The sequence below is a fragment of the Danio rerio genome, chromosome 10, assembly GCF_049306965.1.
Source record: "Danio rerio strain Tuebingen ecotype United States chromosome 10, GRCz12tu, whole genome shotgun sequence".
Lineage (NCBI taxonomy): Eukaryota > Metazoa > Chordata > Actinopteri > Cypriniformes > Danionidae > Danio > Danio rerio.
In genome coordinates, this window is record NC_133185.1 from 44,995,265 (window position 1) to 45,013,062 (window position 17,798).

Genomic DNA, 17,798 nt, shown 5'->3' on the forward strand with positions numbered 1-17,798 from the left:
AATAGCAGAGAATTTTGTGAATAAAGCACAATCTGTAATGAGTCTAATTTACATAGAAAGCCAGCGTGTTTGTGCCGAAAAGAATGACAATGATTTCATTTCAGTCCTCGCTGGGCATTTTTAGGCCGTGATTGCGAACGGTCATTGAATGGAAAGCTGCAAATGTAAAAAAAGTTCATTTTTGATTCCTGCTTTCCTCATCGTAAAGGGACATGTCACACAAAAACTGAACATTTTGCCATCATTCTTTACTCATCATTTGTTACAAGCTTTTATGAGTTTCTTTCTTCTGTTGAACATTAAAAAAAGATATTTTGAAACCTGTAACCCATTTCCATTTTGCACTCTGAAGAATATCCATAAATTAGCAGTTTTCCTTACTTTGTGTTTTATGCTTTTATTTTCCCCTGTTTGTTCATGCTTTTGTATTGCATTATGGGACCTTGGTCTTTCTTCCAACAACTTTTAACCTTGAAAAGTTGAAAAAGTTGCTTTTATTAACATTTTTTGATAGTTTAATTGAGCAATATCACATGAGTAGCTGTGCGATATGGCTGTATATCAGCAATGAATGGAGGTTTGTGCTTTGTGTCCCACCAGTGACCATATACAGCCATATCACACTGCTATGAGTGTGATATTGCATTTATACAATAGTTTGACAGCATAATCATGTATATAAAGAAGAAAATCAAACATGGAGAGTCTCAAAAATCCTTTTGTATGAGGAACTACTTTCTTCCATCTTTTCTTCACATCTGCAGCTGATGTCAGAACAGCAGAAACCGTTGCTAACATCATTTTAGAGCTAGTGTCTGAATGATTCTCTAGTGTAATGTCTAAAGTGATGACAAACAGCTGATTTTGCTCACATTTATGCATTTATGCATTCATGCTGAACAGCATGAAATGCCGTCAGTCTACAGAGATTTTGCAGTATTTCTCTGCTGCAATAATTAACCCAGAAAAACCCAAAGTAAACACTAGCAGATTACTATGAAATAAATACAACACACAAACATACAAAAGAGAAATATCGACTTAGAATGTCACTTTACTTGATTCATAAAGATCTGATCAGCTGTAATTTGAAATTTGAGCTGAGTTTTTCTATCCTAACCACTGATTATATGGTCTCTGTCGCCATCTTTTGGCGGAATGTCAACCCTCCTTACTCTGCTCAATAACAGGCTGATGGTCACAGACGCACTGAATCTTAGAAATTATAAATTATTTAAATTGCCACTATGTTTATAAATAAACTGCATAGTCTAAACAATTACATTCTTGCCTTAAAAGCCTCAAAAGCAGTGTTTCACAACTGGTGGGTCGCGACCCATGGAACATTTTCAGTGGGTTGCAGAGTGTGTAATAAAAAAACAACAACAAAAGTTTAATTTTAAACTCATTTTTCTTTTATCGGACTTATTAAATCAACAAATATGTTGAAGCTCACGTACGACCCCGAATATGTTAAGTATGGATTTACATATATTGACGACAAAAAAGGCTTAAAACCTTAGTGTGTCATATGTAGTGAGGTGCTCTCACAAGAGAGCATGAAACTTTCTAAATTAAAACGACATTTGGAAACCAAACATCCCAGTTGCAAGGACAAACCTGTGGACTATTTTCAAAGACGACTCCAACAGCTGAGGACATCACTAAAAGGGCCTGACATCTCCATGTTCAAAACAAGTACAGGCACTCAGCGCATCTTACTGTGCTCACCGTGTAACAAAGGCCAAGAAAGCCATCACAATAGCAGATGAGCAAATAACTGGTGATTGTTATAAAAATGGTTATGATTATTTTAATATTTTACTTTAATTTGCTTGTTTGTTCTGTTCAACAGGCTCGGTGTAATGTTTCATTAACAGTCTGGTTTAGTAAATGGTAACTGAACTTTTTCTTACCCTAACCACTGTTTACAGTATTTGACGTTTTTACTTTGTAATATTTCTTCAATTTAATACATTTTGTTAAACAACAGCAATAAAGTATTGTTTATTTGTAAGTCTTGGTGATTTTCTTATGATATATCTGTCACTACTTGTGTATGTTAACAAATAAATACAAATGAATTTTAATTCCTAAAATTATATTATAGTTCCTAAAAATTTGGAGACCACTGCTCAAAAGTACATTATGTTGCCCAACAGCTGCAATTTTTGTCAGACTGTAGTGAGTCTATTGATCTGCTGTCACTCTGTGTGGGCGGAGTAATACAGAAGAGTGAAGAGGCTGTAGCTGTGTCTCATTTCAGAGGCTGCATCCTCCGAAGGATGCAGACTTCAATGGTGAATCCTTCGAAGTCCAAACAGGCTGAACCAAGCGCTTTTAAATGAGCCAATCTAGCCTACAGAGGACATATCTCGTCACCTAGCAATCATAACAGCTTCTGTTAATAAGCGCTCATCAAAGTGATTTTAAAACTTATTTTAAGCGATCTGAAGGCAAAACAAGGTATACCAGCCTGATCTCACGAGAAAACGTAAGTATTTTATGTTTTGGCAGTTTAGTGGCTAATTCGTACGAATTCGTACGAGTTCAGTCGTAAGAAAATGTACGATTTTAAAAAAGAGGCGTGGCACCTAACCCCACCCCTAAACCCAACCGTCATTGGGGGATACGCAAATCATACTAAAATGTACGAATTAGATCGTACGAATATGTACGAATTAGCCACTAAATGAAAAAGTTACGAATTGCCGTGAGATTTTGTTGGGTATACAGAAGCTGGAAGTATATCTCCTTTGATCCCTACTTGTACACATAAACATGTAAACTGTCTATAAAATCACTCTTCGTAAGCCGTACTCTTTTTGTTTATTTAACATGTGTTTACATATCTACATAAAATAAACCTCATTCATACATTAAAGTGTTTTTTTCTTTTAAAAACGTTGTGCCGTTATCAACGCGCAATGAGTATTGGGGCATTCAAGGCCACACCGGTTAAAGGATCCACCGGTTGTGTCCTTCTTTACCTGGGAAATAAAGGATGCATTTTGAGGCTGCGTTTAAAGGAGCCCTCGATTTAAAAAAAAAAAAATGAGAAAGCCTTCGTCATGCTTTGATAACGCAACGCACTTCCAATGCATCCTTCGGAGGATGCAGCCTCTGAAATAAGACAGCTTGTATGAGTGCTGTTATTGCAGAATATCACACAGCTGTCAGCCAATCAGAATCGAGAACCAGACAGAACTGTTGTTTAAAGTGATATATTGTCTGGGTTGTTGCATATTAGGCTACAAAAACCTTGTAATAAATTGCCAGTGCATTTTCTGTACATACTTATTTCACTGTATATTGTTTCTTATACATAATATAATTTCAAACTACTTAAATGTCAATAAGTCAACATCCAATAATGCAATTCACATTCGTAAATAAATAGAAAACACTTGGGAATCACAAAATATGGAAACAGTAAATTCACATTTAGTTCAATCATTTAGTTTAATTCACAGATATTTTTAGAGTGTACTATTAAAGTCAATGGTTACAGGTTTACATATTTCTTCTAAATATCTCCTTTATTGTTCAATAGAGGAAATAAGCTCATAAAGGTTTGTAAAAACTTGAGGATGAGTAAATGAAGCAATATTTAATTTTTGAGTGAACTATCCCTTTTAGACAGAAAGGGATGAAAATGAGACTGTAGGTGATGTGAGGTAGAAAATGCTGATGTTGTTTGTGTGTTGTTTATTTCAGGTCCTCCTAGCATCTCCAGCACACAGACACAGCAGGCTCTGTACGGGGAGAAAGGCCAGATCAAGTGCTTCATCCGCAGCACTCCTCCTCCTGACCGCATCGTGAGTATCTGTCCATCCACATGGCACAATGACCGTTCAGTGCTCAAACATTTGACAGGGATATTATTGATGTTCATGCACATTTAGTTTTTTGCTATTTTTTCCCTTAATATTTTATGAATCGTGAATTATTGTTATTTTATTTTAACTAATTTATTCATTTTCCTTCAGCTTAGTCCCTAATTTATCAGGGGTCACCACAGTGGAATGAACCGGCAAATATTGAGGCATATGTTTTATAAAGCGGATGCCCTTCCAGCCACAAACCAGTACTGGGAAACACCCATACACTCTTGAATTCACACACACACTCATACATTATGGCCAATTTAGTTCATCCACTTCACCTATAGCGCATATGTCCCTTTATTTTGTTTTATTTTATTTTATTATATTTTTTATTTTATTTTATTTTTTAATTTTTTGTTTTATTATTTTATTTTATTTTATTTTATTTTATTTTAGTCCCTTTATTAATCAGGGGTCTCCACAGCGTTTTACTCAGCGGATGCCCTTCCAGCTGCAACCTATCACAGGGAAGCATCCATACACACATTCGCACACATACAGAAAGGCCAACTGACCCAGCCGGGGCTTGAACCAGTGACCTTCTTGCTGTGAGGCGACTGTGCGATTGTGTATTTAATATAAAATACTGTACAATATTATTATTGCCACTTGTTTGTAGTCACCTATATTTATCATGACTACTCTCAACTATATTATATTATATTATATTATATTATATTATATTATATTATATTATATTATATTATATTATATTATATTATATTATATTATATTATACTATATTATATTATGTTATGTTATATTATATTATATTATATTATATTATATTATATTATACTATATTATATTATGTTATGTTATATTATATTATATTATATTATATTATATTATATTATACTATATTATATTATATTATATTATATTATATTATATTATATTATATTATATTATATTATATTATACTATATTATATTATGTTATGTTATATTATATTATATTATATTATATTATATTATATTATATTATATTATATTATACTTTATTATATTATATTATATTATATTATATTATATTATATTATATTATATTATATTATATTATATTATATTATATTATATTATATTAAAATCAATAGTTAAAGTCTGTTTACCTATAGTATTATAAATATTTAAACTGTTTTTTATATAAAAAATTGTAAATATTTATAATATTTATAAAAATGTGCTGTTTGTTTATTTGTACATTAGTTTGATTATATATTAATCATTATTCATTTATTTCTACATTTATTCGTTTATTCATGTAATTATTGTTATTTGATTTGATTTATTGACTTGCGTTAATCTGTTTATCCAACTATCTATAAAAATACTAATACTATTCGAATCAGTTTTTTGCATTCATTAATTTGTATATTACTAGTAATATAGAGCATTATTGTGTGTGTATACACTCACCGGCCACTGTATAAGGTACACCTTACTAGGACCGGGTTGGATCCCCTTTTGCCTTCAGAACTGCCTTAAACCTTTGTGGCAGAGATTCAACAAGCTACTGGAAATATTCTCCAGAGATTTTGATCCATATTGACATGATAGCATCAGGCAGTCGCTGCAGATTTGTCGGCTGCACATCGATGATGCGAATCTCCCGTTCCACCACATCTCTATTGGATTCAGATCTGGTGACTGTGGTGACCATTTGAGTACAGTAAACTTATTGTCATGTTTAAGAACCTAGTCTGAGATGCCTTTGTGCTTTAGCAAAATTACTAGGCTGTGGCATTGACACAATGCTGAATTGGTACTAATGGGCCCAAATTGAGCCAAGAAAATATCCCCCACACTATTACACCACCAGCAGCAGCTTGAACCCTTGATACATGGCAGGCTGGATCCATGCTTTCACACCAAATTTGGTTGACACCAAATTATGATCCCTACCATCTGATTGACGCAGCAGAAATCGATACTCATCAGACCAGGCAACGTTTTTCCAATCTTCAATTGTCCAGTTTTGGTGAGTCCGTGGTAATTGTAGCCTCAGTGTCCTATTCTCAGCTGACAGGAGTGACAGCTGGTGTGGTCTTCTGCTCCTGTAACCCATCTGCCTTAAGATTGGACGTGTTGTGTGTTCGGAGATGCTCTTCTGCAGACCTCGGTTGTAATGAGTGGCTATTTGAGTTCCTGTTGCCTTTCTATCAGCTGGAACCAGTCTGGCCATTCTCCTCTGACCTCTGGCATCAACAAAGCATTTGCACCCACAGAACTGCCACACTGCATATTCTCTTTTTTTTCAGACCATTCTCTGTAAACCCTAGAGATGGTTGTGCGTGAAAATCACAGTAGATCAGCGGTTTCTGAAATACTCAGACCAGCCCGTCTGGCACCAACAACCATGCCACGTTCAGGGCCTGACATTTAAGTGACTTCAAGTCACTTAAATCACCTTTCTTCCCCATTCTGATGCTCGGTTTGAACTGCAGCAGATCATCTTGACTGCAGTATATGCCTAAATGCACCAAATGCGGCCATGTGATTGGCTGATTAGAAATGTGTGTTAAATAAGCAGTTGGACAGGTGTACCTTATAAAGTGGCCGGTGAAGGCTGATTTATACTTCTGCGTCAAACGCCGGCTTATGCTACGGCGTTTGACGTATAGCCCTTCGCCGTGGCCGTCGGCGTCACTGACGTGCACCTCTCAAAAAATGTAACTACACGTCGCAACAACGCGTAGCGCAAGCTCTGTGATTGGTCGGCTTGCTAGCGCTGACGAGTCTGGGCGGGATCGAGAGCCGCGTGAATGGTGCGAGCCTGATGTATCGATTGTTTACAAGTGTGGAGTCCCATGAAGGAGCTCCGGATGGAAAGTTTTGTTTTGTGTTTACCTCATAGTTAAAGTTGCTGCGCGTCCGCCGGTTCCTGCCTCAAAATGACCGAGTTTGAGCCACTTGTACATCCAGGAAATGTTCAAGAAAAGCAAAATAGCAGCGAAGAAACTCGACACAGAGGAGCATTAACACCTCATTGCCAACTAGCGTTTCGGACCAACAGAGACAACGCGCAAAAGTATAAATGCACAGCTACGCGCGTTGCATGCGCCGTGGGTTACGCCAGTCACTTGACGCAGAAGTATAAACCAGGCTTAAGTCTAAATAGCCATTGTATTCATCATCAGCAGTTATATAATGTGTTATATGCTAATTTTAATTTAAAACTGGTTTTGGTATACATAATATTTAAAAATATCAACAAACAGTCAATAAGATTTGTTCATCAAAGGCGCATTAATTTGATGGAAGTGTGGCAGTAACGCATTAATGTTGTTCAAGGATTTAATGATTTCTGTGTATTCAAATAAATTATATTCTCTCCATAAAATATATTCATTTCCAGAAAATATGAATAAGGTATGTTTATTGAGCAGTATATTAGCATATTAGAATGATTTCAGAGGGTTCATGTGACCCTGAAGACCAAAGTAATTTTGCTGAATAAAACTTTCAGAATTTAACAGTGTTTATCGCTTGAATGTTTAAGTTTGCTTTAGTGAATTGCCACACTTTACTGACGATATGTCTGATATACAGGCGTGGGTGCAGTAGAAAAAGATGTTCACTGAACTTCAATAATACAAGTGCATGCTTTAAAACGACATTCATTTAGTCATTTAAGGTCTTCATTTGTTAACTAAACTTGTCATGTTGTCATGGCTTCTGCTGTCATTTGTATTTAAAGAATTCTCTGAAGTGACTAAAAGAAGAGCTCCATCTTTGATAGCTGATGTTTTTCTCATGTTTTGTAAGATGGAGAAGTTTAGCATCACATGACCACTCACGAGGAAAGGAGAAAGCGGATTTGTGAAATACCACCACACACACAGAGAGACCTTCAACACTGGCCAGATGAAACAATCAATCACTTTAAATAGAGGAACAAACTCCTCCTGACATCACAGGACAACCAGTGTAAATCAAATTGGCAAACCGTCAGACAGCAAAACCATATTAATTATTCATGCCCCGATGCATGCTGGGAAGAGGCCGAGTAGACTGAACCACAAAAGCATTTTTTTTTAAGTCAAGGCCTATTTGAACTAATAACTGCATTAATTCAGCTGACCTGCTCTGGTCTGTCTATCTATCCATTCATTCATCCATCAGTCTATTCATTTATCCATCCATCTGTTCATCCATCCATCCAATCCATCCATTTTAATTAATCTATTCACTCATTAATCCGTTCAATCCAATTTAATTAAATCCATCCGATCATTTCGTCTGTCTATCTATCTATCTATCTATCTATCTATCTATCTATCTATCTATCTATCTATCTATCTATCTATCTATCTATCTATCTATCTATCTATCTATCTATCTATCTATCTCTATCTATCTATCTATCTATCTATCTATCTCTATCTATCTATCTATCTATCTATCTATCATCTGTCGGTCTATCTGTCTGTCAGTCTATCTATCCATATATCCAATTCAGTACATCCAATTAAGTTCATCCATTCATCCATCCAACCATGCATCAATGTAATACAATCAATCTAATTCAACCCATCTATCCATCCATCCATCCATAGAATTTATTTCAATCCAATCCATCCAATTCAATACATCTATTCATCCATCCATCAATCCATCCATTTATCCATCCATCTATTCATTCATCCATCAATCCATCTAATTCAATCCATCCATCCATCCATCCATCCATCCATCCATCCATCCATCCATCCATCCATCTATAAATTTTAATCCATCCATTTAATTCATCCATTCAATCACTCCATTCCAATTTAATCAATCAATCAATCAATCAATCAATCAATCAATCAATCAATCAATCAATCAGTCAGTCAGTTAGTCAGTCAGTCAGTCTGTCTGTCTGTCTGTCTGTCTGTCTGTCTGTCTATCTATATCTTTCCAATTCAGTCCATCCAATTCAGTCCATCCATCCATTCATCCATCCATCCAACCATCCATCAATTCAGTCCAATCAATCTAATTTAATCCATTCATTCATGCATCCATCCATCCATTCTTCCATCCATCCATACATCCAATTAATTTCAAATGATTTAATTTCCTTTCATTTTATTTTAATTCATCTATCCATCCATCCATCCATCCATTTCCATTCAATTAAATCCATCCATCTACCCCCATTCAATGTAATCCATCCAATTAATTTCAGTTAAATTCATCCATTTAATTTCAATTAAATTCAATCCATGCAATTAATTTGAATTCAATTCAATCATGAAATTAATTTAAAAAAATTCAATCCATCCAATTAATTTTAATTCAGTTTAATCCACTCATCCATCCAATCAATTTCAATTCAATTCAGTCCATCCAATCCATCCATTCCAAGTCAATCCATTCTATTTATATATATATTTGATTGACACTTAATATCAGCATTGTCACTTTAAGAATGTGCAGGTCTATAATGAAATCATTCAATCTTTTTTTTTTCAAAGGTGCTGTGCTATGTGAGTTTACCCTTTACTCTAACTGATAGAATGGTAAAGTATGGGAAAATCCCAGGTTGGCGTGGGTTTCCTCCGGGTGCTCTGGTTTCTCTCACAATCCAAACACAAGTAAATTGGATGGACTTAATTGGCATGATAAATAAAGGACAAAGTTGAAGTAAAATAAATGAATGAATGATGTTGAGAGGTTCTGGCTGATTACAGTACTTGAGAATTGTTTAATTGTGTGATTGTTTGCAGGCATGGTCATGGAAGGAAACAGTGCTAGAATCAGGAACATCAGGCCGTTATACAGTAGAAACCGTGAGCACCGAGGAAGGAGTCATTTCCACCCTCACCATGAGGAACATCGTCCCTACAGACTTCCAGACCATCTACAACTGCACCGCATGGAACAGCTTCGGCTCCGACACCGAGATCATTCGCCTCAAAGAGCAAGGTAACAATCAAGAGTTTTGCTCACGCCTCGAACTGATTAAATCCATGACTTTTTTTCTTTAAGCGTTAGGGCAAAGAGTGGATTATAGTGTGCTTATTGAGGTAAATGTCACCTACTTAAATCAGTGCATTTCTTTAATGGAATTCAGACATATTCAGAACTTCTATTATTAATCTAATTTAAACAGTCCTTAATCCGCTTTTATGATTTATTTAAATACCTAGAAATTTGCGGATTATTGTTATTGTCTTTGTCAGTAATAATTATATGGATATTCATGTGCTTCTATTAATTTGCTGTAATTTGCCCTTTATAAATTATGAATCATTTATTTATTTTTATTTTTTTTTATTAATTAATTTACTTTTTTTTGTTTGTTTGTTTTGTTTTGTTTTGTTTTGCTTGGTTTTGTTTTGTTTTTTATTTCTGTTTTGTTTTGTTTTGTTTTGTTTTGTTTTGTTTTGCTTTGTTTTGTTTTGTTTTGTTTTGTTTTGTTTTGTTTTGTTTTTTGTTTTGTTTTGTTTTGTTTTGTTTTGTTTTGTTTTGTTTTGTTTTTTATTTATTTATTTATTTATTTATTTATTTATTTATTTATTTTATTTTTTTGTTTTGTTGTGTTTTTATTTTATTTTATTTTATTTTATTTTATTTTATTTTATTTTATTTTATTTTATTTTATTTTATTTTATTTTATTAATTCATTCAAAAAAACAAGGTATCAATCAAGAGTTTTACTCGCGTCACCCTAATTAAATACCATGCCTTTTTTTTCTCCAAGCATTAGGGCAAAGACAGGATCATAGTGTGCTTATTCAGGTAAATGTCACATACTTAAATCACTGGATTTCTTTAATGGAATTCCGACGCATTCAGAACCTCCATTATGAATCTAATTTAAACAGCCCTTAATCCTTTTTTTTCCTCGCCTTTTTGATTTCTTTGAAATATTTAATCGAAATTAGACGCAATTTTTTTATTATTCAAATCCTGGCCCATTTTCCTCCAGTAAAGCCGACTCCCAAGGTGCAGAGCTGAGTTATTCAAAGAGGTCAGCTCATCCCCCCGTAGGATTTAATCCAAGACTCTTGGAAACACGACTTCATTATGTCTCCTCCAGTGACAAACACGCTCCCGATGCGGACTCTTGTGTGTAGCATGAGCTCTGCGTTCTGTCAGCAGGTTTGTCTGATGATCCCGGCGGTTCTGTGTTCTCCTCAGGGTCTCTGCGATTGGCCGTCATCATCGGGGTTGCAGTGGGAGCTTTCCTGGCTCTGATCGTCCTCATCGGGACCCTGGGGGCTTTCTGCTGCGCTCGTCTGCAGAGGAGTAAGTGAGCTTTTGTGTTCCTACAGAGACCCAAACACAAGCGAGTCGCCCCACATGTCCATTGAGACACACACCACTTTTTTATACACTCCGAGTAGCACAACTTTATCCACAACAGCAGCTAATTAAAAAAAAGAGCGCTACTGTATTTAACAAAATAAATGTTCTCTGGCATGACGGCTGCTCAGATGTTGTCAGATTAGTGTTGTTTTCTTATAATAAGTTGTTTTTCCAACAATTAGTGGTGTAGCGTGACAAAACACTACATTGGTTAGTCGTTTTTTTATTATATTTGTGCAAAGCTGAGAAAAAACTTGAAAAAAAAAAGTTTGAAATGCATATTAAAATGTGAAATGTCGTAATTAAAATAAATAATAAGAAAAGACTAGGCTGTTCAGCAGATGTTTTTAGTTGGTTATGTAAATTTGGTGGTGTTATAGTTTTAATTGGGGGTTGTAAATGTGTATGCTGTCATCGTAACTGAGAATATTGTGCCTGTGTTTTATGCTGTTTATATATGCATAGGTTAGAGAGATTGGTTTGTTTTTCTAAAGTCTCTCTTATGCTGATGAGTTATTATTTAGCTGATCTAGATTCTGAGTTTGCAGCATCATGTCTAAAGTCTTTGCTGCATTTAGTACATTTGTTAATATTATAATTATTTGCAATCATTGTTTAAAAATCTGTAATAATAAATTAATAAGTATTAAAGATGAAAAATTTAAGATTTAATATTAAGTTATTTAATTTGACCTTGAGCTCATAATTTATAGATTTTATACATTTATACATATTATTAATATTATTATTATTTTTATTATTATTATTATTATTATTATTTGTTGTAATTATTATTATTATTACTATTATTATTATTATTATTATTATTATTATTATTATTATTATTATTACTATTATCATTATTTATTATTATTATTTAATTATTATTATTATTATTATTATTATTATTATTATTATTAATAATAATAATAATAATAATATTTATTGTATTATTATTATTATTATTATTATTATTATTATTATTATTATTATTATTATTATTATTATTATTATTTAAAAAGTTAATAATAAATGGAGGATAAATTGTGTGCATACTTGCAGGGTATTTTTTTAGAATGGAAAAAATATTATTTATAAAATCGTAAATTATCCATTTACTTTAAATTTATTTCAATAAAACATTTGTAAAATTATTATTCAAAAACATGAAATATATATAAAGGATAAATTTCATGTATATTCTTGCTGGATATTGTTTTAAAACTGAAAGATTATCATTAAAAAATATATGTATTTAGTTTACTTACATTAGCCATTTAAGAAAAAAATATATATTATTAAAAAAGTACATTTTGTTTTATTAGCGCATATTTTGCATATGTAAGGAGTGTGTTTATACTTTAATATTCTGTAAATATACAGTGTTCAGTATATATAAGTACACCCCCCACAAATTTCTCATTTAAATATATATTTTCTATAGGATGCTTTACAATATTATATTTGTGCATATGCATTAGTTTAGTCAGTACTGAAGCCAAACCTGAAGCTAATCTAACTAAATAATTTACAATAATGTTTCAGAAATTAGCAGCCCAAATTTATATGTTAGGGAAAAATATTAAATATCAAGAGAAACAAAAAACATATACAATTTAGTTGAAATGTTGTAGTTTGTAATTTTTTTGCAATGTTTTGCATGAATTTAAATGTGTTATCTTTCCATTTCTAAATATGTTCTGTCTAAAATATTATTTTAATAAATATATCTGTTTAATAAATATGTTTTGTTTAAATGCACCAATATATGTTACAGTCCTATATTCACTGAGTGGACAATGGGGTGTACTCAATTATGCTGAGCACTGTATTATACTGGATTTTTTTAGAGCATGAATTGTATAAATAAAGAGTGTGTTTTAATATACTATATATTATATTGAAAATATGCTTATTACACTGGTTTATTAGCTCATGTATTGGGTATGTAAAGACTTCTTAAATATACTTATTATACTGGATATTTAAAAAAAAGGTTAGCTAATATTTTGTAAATGTAAGGAGTGCATTTAAATATACTGTAAATACTGTATACTGGATGTTTTATTAATTAGCACATGTATTGTATATGCAAGGACTGTGTTTTAATATACTTATTATACATTTTTTATTATTAGCAGATATTTTGTATATTTAAGCAGTGCATTTAGATATACTTATATTGAGAAATATACATATTATACTTAAATATTCCTATTAAACTGAAAAGATTTACTCAAATATTTTTGCTGAATGTTTAAACTACTTATTTAAAATGAGCTGAATCAACACAACTCTTGAGTTGTTTTTGGGGACAATTTATGTTTAATCCACTTAAATTTGCTAGGTTAACTTGATCTATTTGGGTTGAGACAGCATGAATGAATTGTGTTCGACCCTGCATTTTTTACAGTATTCTCATCATACAGGATTTTTCAATGATTATTAACACATGCACTCATTGGCCACTTTATTAGGCACACCTTACTAGTACCGGGTTGGACCCCCTTTTGCCTTCAGAACTGCCTTAATCCATCGTGGCACAGATTTAACAAGCTACTGGAAATATTCCTTAGAGATTTTGCTCCACACTGACATGATAGCATCACAGTTGCTGCAGATTTGTCGGCTGCACATGCATGATGCAAATCTCCCGCTCCATCACATCCCAAAGGTGCTCTATTGGATTGAGTTCTGGTGACTGTGGAGGCCATAACTTGGCTTTATAACTAGGCTTTATAACATGGCGCATTATACTGCTGAATGTAGCCATCAGAAGATGGATACACTGTGGTCATAAAGAGATGTACATGGTCAGCAACAATACTCAGGTAGGCTGTGGCGTTGACACGATGCTCAATTGGTATTAATAGGCATAAAGTGTGCAAAAATATATATTAGCTGACAGAAGTGGCACCCAGTGTGGTCTTCTGCTACTGTAGCCCATCTGCCTCAATGTTTAATGTGTTCAGAGATACGTAATAACAAGTGGTTATTTGAGTTACTATTGCCTTTCTATCAGCTGGAACCAGTCTGGCCATTCTCCTCTGACAATCTGCAGCAGATTGTCTTGACCATGTCTACATGCCTGAATGCATTAAGTTGCTGCCATGTGATTGGCTGATAAGAAATTTGTGTCATCGAGCAGTTAGACAGGTGTACCTAATAAAGTGGCCGGTTGATGTGTATATTGTATATGTAAAGAGTGTGTTTAAATATACTTGAATCAAAAATCTAGCCAATCAGAAACTGTTTCATGTTGAAATGTAAATGTCTGAAATTGCATGCCAACCTGTAATGCTGCGTGTAGAAAAAGTCAACTTGACAGTAGTTTAAGGCATCAGTGTCTTGTAGCCCAGCAAGCCACATTTCCTGAGTAGTTCTTCAACACTGTAGCGCACGATGATAAGAGCACACCCACACCTTCCTCACGTCTTCCTCTATCTGAGGTCTTTATTGTCTTATCTTGCCTTTCGCAAATTGCCTCCATTAGCGGCCAGCTCCCGCTCCTCAGCCTGACTTTATCTGAGCGCGACTGTAAAGACCTCATTTTTTAACAAGTGATCTTACTTCCTTTGCATGTTGTGACCGTGCGCCACAGAGGACATGCACCTGGTGATGTCTTCACTCCCAGTGTCCCTCTCTTCTAGACAGAGAGAGATATCCGGCACAGTAAAAAGCGAAAGTAAGCTCGTCTCACTTCTTGCACACTTCCCTTTAAAAATCATACATCTGGCAATATATGCTAATTATATACATGACAAACAAGTTCATATTTGTATTGCATATGTATAGACTGTATAAAGCAAATGCAACATATGTTTCAAAATATTGCAAAAATGCTGATTTACTTACAGTGGTGTGAAAAAGTATTTGCCCCCCTATTGATTTCTTTTCTTTGCATGTTTGTCACTCTTGAATGTTTCAGATCATCAAATAAATTCAAACATTAGTCAAAGATAAAGTTGAAATGAAGGTTTTTTTATTATTAGGGGGAAACAACACAACATAGCCTTGTGTAAAAGTATTTGCCTCCTAAGCCAAATAACGTTCGAGGTTACTAAAGTAACCCTTCGTTCCCCGAGGAGGGGAACGGAAGCACTATAAGTGGATTTGATTTGTAAAATCCACGCATTGGGAGGATTCGGATCAGAAGCCGCTTGTCTGGAGAGTATTGAACGGGCCAATGAATGAAATTAATTGGCAGCGTAAGCTTGCGCAGGTGTGCGACATCTGCAATTATCTCAGCATATAAGCACACCTGAAGCCAGCAGACGCCATCCTTTTAAGCTGAAGAGACTTTCAAACAGCTAAGGGACAGTCATTATGGCGACGGAGTATAGTGCTTCCGTTCCCCTCCTCGGGGAACGAAGGGTTACTTTAGTAACCTCGAACGTTCCCCTTCGGGGGGAACTTCAGCACTATAAGTGGATTTGATTTGTAAAATCCACGCATTGGGAGCCCATTGAAAGCGCCATAATGACTGCACCTTACCAACACCCCCGATGAGGAGATAGTCAAGCAAGCGTGACGCACCCACATCATGGGGGGCGCGGTCCTCCAACGTGTCCCTGGCCCTAATTTATCCTACTTCAACAGAAGTTTTACGGATGTAGATATATTTTTTGGGAAGTCGTGAGCATCTAGATAATTCTAGGAAATACGACAGTACGTTGGGAAGCGTGCAATCCCGATAGGGAGGACGCTGCGGAGGCCATCCGTTACCCAAGGGGGGGATAGATGGCAGAATTTACATATGGACTAGCCCTAAAAAGGGGGAGTACGCATAGCAAAAGAGTGGTTAGCGGAGAGGGAAGACACGGGTCCGCCCAGGGGGGGGGACTTAACCGTGGCGGAATAAGCATATGGGATCGCCTAGTGGGGATCACGCATAGCAGGCACCTATACCCAAAACGCGGGCTGACCAGCGGGCAGACCTACAACGTAGTGGGCCAGCAAGTGACTCCTCCGCTGAGTCAGTGCTGGGGGCCACGGAGGAATCTGCAGGGCTCACCTGACGGGGAACTTTACTGACAGATAAAAAAGGCGCACGTACCTCCGTGTTAGGGAGAATGGCGCAGCAAGCGTGTTTCAACACCCTACCGAGTTGTCTCCTCAATCACCAAAGGGTTACCTAATACCCTTGAGGAAACCGGCTCCACTCGCAGATTGTAAAACCTTGCAAATGTGTTGGGTGTCGCCCAGCCCGCAGCTCTACAGATGTCTGTTAGAGAGACGCCGCGTGCACGCGCCCAAGAGGATGCAACGCTCCGAGTGGAGTGTGCACGAACTCCCGGGGGACACGGCTGACCTCGACTCGAATAAGCGAGTGAAATGGCATCCACAATCCAGTGGGATAATCTTTGTTTCGATACGGCACTTCCCTGCTGCCGACCGCCATAACAGACAAAGAGCTGCTCAGATGATCTAAAATTCTGAGTACGGTCCACATAAATGCGCAGAGCGCGAACTGGACAAAGTAAAGAAAGGGCTGGGTCTGCCTCCTCCGGGGGCAGCGCTTGCAGGTTCACTACCTGATCTCTAAAGGGGGTGGTAGGAACCTTGGGCACATAACCGGGGCGGGGTCTCAGGATGACGTGAGAGTAATCCGGCCCGAATTCCAGGCACGAGTCACTGACCGAAAATGCCTCCAGGTCCCCGACCCTCTTGATGGAGGCCAACGCAACCAGCAGAGCTGTCTTCAGGGACAGAAATCTTAGAGATACTGATTCGAGTGGCTCAAAGGGATCGGATCGCAGACTCGTGAGAACGAGGGCGAGATCCCAAGAGGGCATGAGAGGGGGGCGAGATGGATTAATTCGCCTAGCACCCCTAAGGAACTGGATGACCAGGTTATGCTTTCCCACGGTGCCGCCAGCTACCGCGCTATGATAAGCGGAGATGGCGGCCACGTAAACCTTGAGAGTGGAGGGCGACAGCCTGCTGTCCAACTTCTCTTGAAGGAAAGAGAGCACAACACTAATCTGGCAATTTCGGGGGTCTTCTCTGCGAGAGACGCACCATTCAGTGAATAGACTCCACTTCAGGGCGTAGGCGCGCCTCGTGGAGGGGGCTCTAGCCTGAGTGATGGTATTAACCACCGCAGTCGGTAGGTTACCTAAGTCTTCCTCGCGTCTAGGGACCACACGTGGAGGTTCCAAAGATCGGGGCGAGGGTGCCAGATGGTGCCCTGTCCCTGAGAGAGTAGGTCCTCTCTCAAAGGGATCCGCCAGGGGAGGGCCGTCGCGAGGAGTGAGAGCTCTGATATCCAGGTCCGGTTGGGCCAAAGGGGCGCAACTAGCAGAACCTGTTCCTCGTCCTCCCTGACCTTGCACAGAAACTGCGCGAGCAGGCTCACTGGGGGAAACGCATACTTGCGCATGCCCCGAGGCCAGCTGTGGGCCAGTGCATCCGTGCCGAGAGAGCCCTCGGTCAGGGAAAAAAACAACTGGCAGTGAGCGTTCTCGGGGGAAGCAAACAGATCGATCTGGGCCTCCTCGAATCGCGCCCATATCAGCTGAACAGACTCGGGGTGGAGTCTCCATTCTCCAGGACGTAACAGCTGTCGTGAGAGCGCATCGGCTGCACGATTGAGCGTGCCTGGGACGTGAAT

At 36.7% G+C, this 17,798-nt stretch overlaps 1 protein-coding gene across 13 annotated transcripts in view; it reads left to right on the plus strand.

Moving 5' to 3' along the window:
- The window catches only part of kirrel3a (kirre like nephrin family adhesion molecule 3a), a 532,195-nt gene that overhangs the window by 486,305 nt on the left and 28,092 nt on the right, over positions 1 to 17,798 (plus strand). For 8 of the 13 annotated variants that reach the window (XM_073915104.1, XM_068224013.2, XM_073915112.1 and 5 more), the window contains 4 exons: positions 3,718 to 3,818; positions 9,601 to 9,799; positions 11,018 to 11,125; positions 14,787 to 14,870. In XM_073915104.1, the coding sequence (XP_073771205.1) occupies positions 3,718 to 3,818; positions 9,601 to 9,799; positions 11,018 to 11,125; positions 14,787 to 14,870 (492 nt within the window). The remainder of the gene's footprint in view (positions 1 to 3,717; positions 3,819 to 9,600; positions 9,800 to 11,017; positions 11,126 to 14,786; positions 14,871 to 17,798) is intronic. The other 5 variants (XM_073915110.1, XM_073915102.1, XM_073915109.1 and 2 more) reach the window with 1 other exon arrangement.